Source organism: Cryptosporidium hominis, assembly GCF_000006425.1.
Source record: "Cryptosporidium hominis TU502 chromosome 4 CHRO014105, whole genome shotgun sequence".
NCBI lineage: Eukaryota > Apicomplexa > Conoidasida > Eucoccidiorida > Cryptosporidiidae > Cryptosporidium > Cryptosporidium hominis.
The window spans coordinates 19,570-29,406 of record NW_667427.1 but is presented as its reverse complement, the minus strand read 5'-3'; the positions used below and the strand labels follow the sequence as shown (position 1 = coordinate 29,406).

The 9,837-nt window shown below is 30.5% G+C and overlaps 5 protein-coding genes across 5 annotated transcripts; 2 read left to right on the top strand and 3 right to left on the bottom strand.

The window, feature by feature from the left end:
* Positions 1-131: 131 nt before the first annotated feature.
* Chro.40214 (AMP deaminase) lies at positions 132-1,448 on the top strand. Its single annotated transcript, XM_662781.1, has 1 exon — positions 132-1,448. The coding sequence occupies one exon, from the start codon at positions 132-134 to the stop codon at positions 1,446-1,448; it is 1,317 nt and encodes a 438-aa protein (XP_667873.1).
* Positions 1,449-2,543: 1,095 nt separating this feature from the next.
* Positions 2,544-2,975, top strand: Chro.40215 (hypothetical protein). The annotated part of the gene is made up of 1 exon (XM_662780.1): positions 2,544-2,975. One exon carries the CDS (start codon positions 2,544-2,546, stop codon positions 2,973-2,975), a length of 432 nt encoding a protein of 143 aa, XP_667872.1.
* A 256-nt stretch (positions 2,976-3,231) lies between these two features.
* Chro.40216 (hypothetical protein) lies at positions 3,232-4,677 on the bottom strand. The annotated part of the gene is made up of 1 exon (XM_662779.1): positions 3,232-4,677. The coding sequence occupies one exon, from the start codon at positions 4,675-4,677 to the stop codon at positions 3,232-3,234; it is 1,446 nt and encodes a 481-aa protein (XP_667871.1).
* A 520-nt stretch (positions 4,678-5,197) lies between these two features.
* Chro.40217 (hypothetical protein) lies at positions 5,198-7,549 on the bottom strand. Its single annotated transcript, XM_662778.1, has 1 exon — positions 5,198-7,549. One exon carries the CDS (start codon positions 7,547-7,549, stop codon positions 5,198-5,200), a length of 2,352 nt encoding a protein of 783 aa, XP_667870.1.
* A 712-nt stretch (positions 7,550-8,261) lies between these two features.
* Positions 8,262-9,329, bottom strand: Chro.40218 (origin recognition complex protein). The annotated part of the gene is made up of 1 exon (XM_662777.1): positions 8,262-9,329. The coding sequence occupies one exon, from the start codon at positions 9,327-9,329 to the stop codon at positions 8,262-8,264; it is 1,068 nt and encodes a 355-aa protein (XP_667869.1).
* Positions 9,330-9,837: the final 508 nt, after the last annotated feature.

Below are 9,837 nucleotides of genomic sequence, written 5' to 3'. Positions count from 1 at the left end.
GGAAATGCTATAATTCAGACAAGGACCGTGTAGTATTTTACAATCATGATAATGCTCCAAGTACATTAGGACAGGTATTTAATAATGTGTTTGGTTGTGACTATCAAAATAACTCTATAGATCACTTAAATATGGATGCAATTAGGAACTGTTTTCAAAGGTTTGATAGATTTAACGAGAAATATAATCCATTCGGTTCTAACCTGATGAGAGATATATTCTTGAAATATAACAATCCAATTAAGGGAAAATATCTTGCTGAAATTACAAAGGAAGTAATTCAAGATTTAAAAACTACACATTATCAATTTGTGGAATGGAGAATCAGTGTCTACGGTAAAGACAAGAGCGAATGGAAAACTTTAGCAGAGTGGCTATATAATAATGGTTTATATTGTAAACATGTAAGATGGATCATTCAGATTCCAAGACTTTATAATATTTTTTACAAAGATGGGTGCGTTAAAACATTCAGTGAAATGCTCGAAAATATATTTTCCCCATTAATAGAAGCATTGATCAATCCAAAAGATAATCCCCTGATTTTTATTTTACTTACTAATATTGTTGGTTGGGACACAGTAGATGATGAAAGCCAAATAAGTAAGTATTCAATGGATAACCCGAACTTTTGTTATCCAGAATATTGGAGATCAGGAGATAACCCACCATACTCTTATTGGGGCTTCTATCTTTATAGTAATATTCGAGTGCTAAATCAACTTTTATACTCTAGAGGTTTAAATCCATTGATGTTCAGGCCTCATTGTGGAGAAGCTGGAAAAATCTCACACTTAGCTACAATGTATTTATTAGCTGATTCTATTAACCACGGAATATTACTTAAAAAAACTCCAGTATTGCAATATTTATACTACTTGAAACAAATTGGCATTGCAGTTTCTCCTGTTTCTAACAATGCATTGTTTTTGGAGTTAATGAAAAATCCATTCCCAAAGTTTTTTAATGTTGGATTAAATGTCTCGCTATCAACTGATGATCCCCTTATTTTTCACTTTACAGATGAATCTCTTCTCGAAGAGTATTCTATTGCCTCTCATATTTGGAAATTGAACAATATTGACCTTTGCGAGATCGCGAGAAATTCGGTTCTTCAGTCTGGATTTTCACCAAAATATAAGGCAAGTTGGTTAGGTGTGAAAAACTACAGTCATTTAAATAAATCACTATATAATATTTTAAATGATTTGGAACCTTGTGAAATCAACGATATTTCGAGGTCGAATGTCCCAAACATTAGAATCCAGTTTAGAAAAGATATGCTTAAAGGTGAAATGGACCTCATAAATAAGTATACAGTTTCAATTGATAGAATCGAAAATGCAATAAGTATTGTAAAAAATTTAAGATTGAAAAATGTTTCCGATAATATAAGCAAAGAAGGAGTTAATCGTAACTCTAATTCCTTAATGAATAATTTCCCCTAAGTAATATTCAATTAATTTAGAGACTAAATTCAATATCAACATTGGCTTGATTTCACTTTTATACTTGAATGCATTATTATACAAAGTGAAAATATTTTTCTGTGTTTTAATCATTGTCAGATAGATTATTTTGATAAATACCGTATAAAAGCTAGAGAAGACAAACCGGAATACCAAGTTTATAATTCAGTATAAGATAAACATCCGTCAATTTTTTAAAAATGTTGAACCGTACTCAAGTAAAGTGAATATGCAATAATTTAAATCTTATATTAAAAACAAAAATATATAATTTGCATTTTTAAGAATTCAGTCGTATTTAAAAACCAAGTAATTATTAAACCAAATTATTTTTTTATATTCATTTTTGAGAAAACTCATTACAGAACCAGCACATTTTGGATATTTGCCTTTTCGTAAAGTAACTGCGTAAATTGGATAGATTGTTTGATTCGGCATTACTATTTTTTTTCAGCTTGGCAAAGATTATAATGTATTTTTTTGGTATTCAACAAGACTGAATAAAAGTTTATTTTGTAATTTTAATTTTTTTTTCCAAGCTGGCGGAAATTGCTATTAATTTTGTGGTTAGTAAAATGTACCAGCCATTTGGGGGTGGTGATTTCTTTAATATTTTTTTCAATGGTAGTTGGTGCTTGATTAGAATTTTGAATTATTAACTTTTCATCAATTTCCTGTTTTTTTTCAATTTTTTTTTATTCGTTTTTTTTTCTTTTTTGGAATTATACAGGGCTGGGGGCTAAATCTATTGCGCACAGAGATTTTATGAAATAGTAATTCAAAAAAAAAAGACTATCTTCGAATGCGGATTGAATGATTAAATTTAGTTGAAAAATGCAGGGAAAAGATCCATACTATAAAGCTTTCAGGTAAGAAAATTGATTAATTTTTTAAAAATATTTTCATTTGCATGTTTTATTATTTTTCAGTGAGCTTGAAAATATTTCAGAAAATATAATTCAACAATGTAAAGATTTTAAAGAGAAGTCATGCAACATTTATAATTACAGTAAATATAAAGAAGTTGAATCCCTATACGAAAGAATTAATTTGGAAATTGAAAGCTTTGAAGAAATGTATAAAGTGCTGGACAATATAATCAATAATGTTAAAAACAATCCAGAAAAATTTATCGAAATAAATAGGGATGAAATAAATAACAGAGAAAAAAAATTGAAAGATAAGTATGAAATTATGACAAATTGCAAGGAAGAAGCAAGGTTAACATATGGTCATGCAAAAGAAAAAGAAATTCAGAATCAACGAAGAATAAATAGAGACTTTTTATTGAATAGCCATGCAACAATAAATAACTACAATTTAGAGCATGAAATTCATAATATTGAAATTTCAAACAAGGATGAGAATTTAGAATATATACATCAAAATACTAAAAAGCTTCATAGTGCAGCATTAATAATATCTCAGGAATTGAATGAACAAAATAATTTAATTGAAGGAATGACATATCAGGTAGAAGAGGAAAGTAAGTTATTAACCCAATGATTTCCATGTTTCACGTAAATTTTTCAGATATTAAGTTGAACTTTGTTTTTGATAAGATGATGAAGCAAATAGGAATATCAAGTAAGTTAAAAAATCAAGTATTAAATTATAATCATTCCAATCGAAGCATGGAAGGAATTAAAATTGCTTACATATCTTTTATTTATTTCTGTAATTCTATTTGTGATAATTCTTATTATATAATTAATGTAATTAGAAATATAAAAAGATAAAATTTACGTGATTTAATTTAGTTTCAGAATTTCATATTTTCTATAATGTGATCTAATAGCTGGAAATTATTTCCTAAAAGAAAATAACCCCAGTTTTCAAAACAAAACATCATTAACTGATGTGAGAAAAACCGGTGTATTTTGCTTTTGAACAATACAGAGGTCTTCATCCAAACAAGTTTGTCTAAATTACCATTTGGGCTTTTATCAAATACATCACTCAATGTTTTGTGATTTAAAAAATTGTGATATTTTTCTTTAACTAAATTAATAAGTTTTTTTTTATTCTTTATGTTCCTATAGTAAATTTCATTTTTATTTTCATAAGATTTCTCGTTTCCAGAATCAATTACTGTTATCCATTCGATTAAATTATCTTCCTCACCACTTTTTGCCTTAATGATATTAGGAACGAAATTTGAATGATTTTTATTAGTTTTTGAATATAATTGGTAGTTTTGTTTAAAGTTTTTAAGTCTGTAAATATTATTTGTTTGATACCTTCTGCCAAATTCATAGATATCGAATGATACCAATGATAAGTTTTCATTATCAATGCAGAAAGGCAGAAGAGATGCTGAAGTTGGTGGGACTAATAAATCTCCCTTTAATGACCCAATTGTGTGTCTGTGTTTAAACCAAGAAAGAGGATTAATCATATTCATATTATTCATCATATCTGCTATTAATGGCTTATTTTTATCCATCAATAACAGCTGCGAAATAGTTGGTAGCCACGAAATCCACTTCCATGGAAATAAGACTTTGAGAATTTCGAATCCGAAAAAAGTACAATCATCACTTAGTACGCCTTTATGTGGAGTGCCAATTGAAATGAAATTCATTGGCTTGAGACCACCTATTAAACCAGTACTATTTTTAGATTGAATTTCTTTTTCCAAAGGGTAATTACTCATTAAAGGAAGCACTGCTCTATTATAAAGACCACCAAGACTATGACCAATGAAGGATATTTTTTCCAAAGAGGGCGTTCTTATGATTACTTGTTGAAGCTCTTTTGACATTCTTAAAGCACCGTTTTCAATACCATCAGATGTTATAAAAATGCTTCTGAAATATCCCCAATTTGAGTGAATTTTGTAAATTAAAATGCATTCAGATTTTTGTATTTGATTATTTTCAGTCCATTGACTATTAACCAAAATATTATATTTATTTAAAATTCTTTCCGCAAGAACGTCCATATTTGCCGGAGTTCCTGCCCACCCGTGAGTCATTACTACAATGTGATTTGGGTCGCTACAATTTACCCTGATCTGATTTTTGCCTTGCGTTACAATACTGATCAAGGAAACCACAATGCAAATTATAATGCTCGATATAAGAAAAGTTATTTCCAAACTCATTCCTTCATTTGGACTTTCCAAAAAACTGTCATTACTTCCAAGGCTACTTTTATATTTGTTCTCGGGTAAATTATTTAATTTTTGTTCTTTATATGATATCATTTTTTTTTTTTCTGAACAATTGTTAAACTAATTTTTTAAATTAATTTTGGTAATCTTTATAGCTTTATTATTTACTTCAAGTCAAAATAAATAATAAATCCATTAATTTAGGTTGCCTTTTGATAATATGAAGAATTTACAATGACAAAATCAAACAAACAAAATGAAAAATGGTTGCTTTAAAATTGTTCCTAACCACTCATTGTTTTCTTAATTCGGTATAACAATTATAATAAATTTTTAAAGTTTAAGAACAACGAAATTGTAATGCAACTCTTTATATTAGTCATCATTACCTGTTGTCAATTAACATGCAATACATTTTTTTTAGCATTATTGAATATAGCTCGGTAAAAAATAACCTAAAATTTGCATGATATTGGCGCCTGGAAAAAGCAGTCTGCGAAGTCGAATAAGTGGGTTAAAATAATGCAGTAAAAAAAATTAAATCAATAGATTATATTTTCTATTAATATTAAGAACTAAATAAGCAAAATAATAATTAATTAGATTTAAATTATTAAATATTCCATTCAAATTCTGTTAATAATGGAAGGTGATCAGACGGTCTTTGAGGATTTGGCAGAGACCAGTCAGGAAGTTGCAGAGCAGCAGCTTCACGAATAAGGGCCTCCTCATCTAAAAGTTCAAGAACTCCTCCAAGTCTTAGTCTTTCATCAGTGTAGAATACATAATCTAGACATCCAAGATAGTTTGGGGTATAATTCGTGAAAACAGGTTCAAGAGATTCAGTAGATGACACAAGCATGTTTGGGTTGTGACCTTCAACCATAGCTTTTGCCATAGAATATGCACTGCGTAAACGCATTGAGTGTCCAAGTTGTAGATCAGAAAGTAGTCCATAACGGTCCATGGCAAGATCTTTGTGTGTTTTTTCACAGGTTCCAGTTGCTAAAAGACGATATAAGGCACTATCAGGCGTACTGTTGAAATCACCACAAATAATAAGGCCAGGTAATACAGGCTGTCTTCTGTAACAGTCATGCAGATATTCTTCTAATACTGACACTAGAGTTTGCGCCTGCCAAATTTTTACATCATTTGCTTCTGGATTTGCAACTATGTGTGTATTTGCAATAATAACTTGTAGTGGAGTAGAAGAATTCATCGATTTCTTAGAAGGATCAGATTGGATTTGGTTATTCGATGATGGAATGAGTACTCCGGCTTGATTCTGAACATTGTTTACCATCAAGTTAGTACCACTCATTCCAACAATTCCTCTATTATTTACTCCTGACGAATTTCCTGTTAGCTGATTATGAATGGAATGATTTGAATCTGAGCCAATTGAATCATTTTGACGATATTCAAGAAGAATAACAACTGCAACATTATCTTTAAGCAGTCTTTTAATTGCTGCGGGATTATTCTTTACTTCAGCCGGGAGGGTTCTATGCGTAGCTTCTTTGATAAGAGCGGAAAACTCCAATGAATAGTTTTCCTTAGCAATAAATTTATTGGTTTTATAGAACGTAGCACATCCATCCATAGTATATTTCCCATCTTTCCTTCTTCCACTTCCGGATGTAAAGATCTCTGTAGTTTTTTGTTTATAAACACCTTCATAGCCATATTGTTGCAAAACGGGCTTGAAAAAGTCGTCAAAGTGCTCAGTTTGAACTTCTTGGAGGCAGACAATATCAGGTTGATGACTCAGAATTTCAACAATAATTCGAGTTTTACGATACGACCATGAAAGCATGTATGCATCGCAATGAGGAAATGCTTCTTGGCTGGCATAAATTTCTGCAAGAACATTCCAAGAAAAGACTTTAAATCTAGAATGACTTATGGCCGTTCCTGTATTGTGATGAATCCCAACTCCATTCATTTGGTTATTAGGCATATTTAAAATACACCTTGGAGGAGCTTGAGGAAGATTAGGAACACAACAGGCTGTAGTGATTTGCGAATAAGTTTCTGAAAAACTTCTAGCTTCGGATAGAGATTTTTCAAAAAGTTCTGAATTAGGATCTAATCCTGACTTAAATACTAAAAAGACTTCCAATTTCAATTGGTGACCGACATCTTCCGAAACTGGTAAATAATTCCTCTGGTCACCGACCGGAGTCCACTCTTCTTGATCTGTTGATATATGAACTAATCCAGTCTTTAAAAGGAGAGAAATATGGGCATCATCTCTGTCTCTCAAGGAGTTGTCTGGGTCATTAAATTGAAACGGCCTACAGGGAACGCCATAAGTATGGCTATTTGGATGCGGAGATATAGGACTCATCCCCCTAACTTCATAAAAGCGCCTTAACTGAGCAAATCCTTGCTTATAGCAGCCAACTCCACAGAAGCATCTTAATGTTGTGGCACATTGTAATGTTGCAACTTGGCTTGGATGAAATGTACAAACTGCACGAGATGGGCCTCTACTCCAGCGGTAATGAATACTAGCCAAACCACTGATTACAGGATTTTCTGGGTTTTCATCGTCATCATCCCAAAGCTTGCCCATTTTGTCTCTTAAAATCACAATGGGTTGTAATTCACAACTTTCTACCGGAGTTATTGGGACTTTTTTTCTAGATGAAACATAAACCAAATCACACCTATAAAGCTCTACCCCATTTTTGTTATTAGAGTAATTTTCAGAATTTTTATTCATAGTGAATTCTTTTTCTAGAAGCCTCCCTTCAAGATCTCCATCCCCCTTCATATCAGAAATTGACTCTTTATTTTTTCTGTGATTTGACCTGGAATTCTTCTCATCTGAAATATTATTGGTTTGCTGGGTTACTGTCCCAACTCTTTCTGAGGTTTCCCTCTCAAATTTAGTTCCATTAGATTTTACTTCGAAACCTTTATTATTATCATCAATAATATTTGCTATCTTATTCATGCTTGTACAAATTCAATATTTTAATAATTTGTGATCACCCGACCTTTTGAAGTAATATTAAGTATATTCTCGAAGTTCACACCCTTTTTAATATACTTTCTATATTAAAGTCTTAATTAATTTAGTTCCGGGTAGTCACTAGCATAATTTATTAATCATTAACTCCTTAATATCATTCGAATATTAAACATTCGACATCTATCACCTACAGGTAATAAAACCTTGCCTCTATTATCTGTAACTAATTGTTATTTTATATCGCAATTCTTGTGTACTTTTTGTTTACTTCAGCATTCCTTTTTCCTTGTATTTTCAAATAATTGTTTTTCATTTGGTCTAGACAAGACGCGTACAATTTAAATATTGAAAATTAAATGAGTACCACCTAGTACAATTAGTTTGAAGGGCTACAAACATAAAATAAAGCAAAAAGAAATAATTTAAGATGTAACTGCACTATAACATCGGTAAATTAAATTATTGTAAAACTCATACTATATACTGACTAAAAATAATGTTTAATTTTACTAAGCTTTATATAACTAGTGTCAACTTCTACAAAATTGTATATTAGGAAGCAATAGCAAAACGATGTAAATATAATATTGGTATCCGATAATCTAATATGTCACTTATTGAGGTAAAGTTTAGTAATTCTTGGAGTCAATACTTGTTAATATTTAGTATAGATCTGAAGTGTATATTTCTACGTTTAGACGAGATTATTTAGGTATTCTTTTATAAGCTCACTGGAAAGCTTCAATTTGTATATAATTTTGCCATTCTTGTTCTCGCTATCATTTAAGAATTGCTTTGACAACACGTCGTGAGTGAACAATTCGATTAAAAGCTGTGAGAGAGAACTTTTCGTTGTAACAGTCATAGAGGATTTAAGACTTTTTAAAAGCTGGTCTTCTGCAGCATATCCATATTCGAGTTGCAAGGTGGCAATAGTGTTTACAACTTGAATATGACTAGGTGTTAGACAATTTAATATCGAGTTTAGCTGCTCTAGTTTGCATTGCTCGCGTGAATTATCAGAAAGTGCTCCCAACCATGGAGGAAGTTGGCTCTCATATAAGTGATCTAACTCTACATCATATTCTTCAAACGTGGATACTTTCAAATATAAAAAATTCATTTTGCAGCGCATTGAATTATTCCAAAGAAGAGGCCATCTGATATTATCGACTGAAACAATTACACTCATAAATGGAAGCTGTGATAATTGCGATATTGCAGGCAAATATTGTCTAATTGAAATACTATCTATACTGTGTATTATTAAGAAAATGTTCTTGAAATATGTACTGGAATTGTTATACAACAATTGAATCTTTGCAATCATTGAATCGATACTACAATCATTACTAATGAAATTATTGTAGGATTTAGTGTTATCTTTTAAAAAATCTTCTGTGTGATCCATTGCTTTTAATAGTTCAAATAGGCAAGTTTTGAATTTAATATTTTTAAAATAGCCTCTGATAGTTAGAGCAACATAGTTCCCATTTATTTTCTTTTTCACAAATTCATCCAAGAAATTCCTCTTCGAGCCGAATCCATATATTAATACACTAAATCCTGACAGAGACCAAGTTAGCAATTTTTCGTGCGCGGAATTCCAGCTCAATCTCTTTTCTCTCCTAATTTTATCAAGTTTTTTTTCAATCGCTGCATTTCTCTTTTTTAGAAGTTGCAGGTCAACATCAGGAAGTTCTTCAGCTAGATTGTAGCTTGAGCTACTTTGAATTAAATAATCGGAAAATGTTCCTTTCATTACGCATTTCTGAATAAGTTGATTTACTTAGAAAAACTATTGCTATAGATTCTCAATTGAAATTTTGGGACTTGTTATTAAAGATTGCTTTAAAACTCAAATTTATTGAATTTTCTGATGATTATACGAGGGGAGCTAGGGTATACTGAATGAAAAAAACTTTATTAGACCTGGAATTATAACAGATAATTTACTTGAATTTGCAAGTACATTTGTGTGTTATTTAGTAATTGTTTCGTTATTGAATTTGTAATACTCTATATGCAATTTATTATTAAATAAATTAATCAAACCGCCAAAAAAAACTTTTATTTGCTAGCGCCAAAATTTTGTCTCATAAGAGGTACAATATTATTATGGCAAGGCTTATTAAACCATAAATAAATTTATATTTGACCTTAGTCTAAATATAGCTGGTAATAAGAAAATTTTATTGCATTAATTAGGCGAGCATATATAATTCACATTTTTGTACAAAGTGGGAAAATTACGTATTTTACTTTTCTCT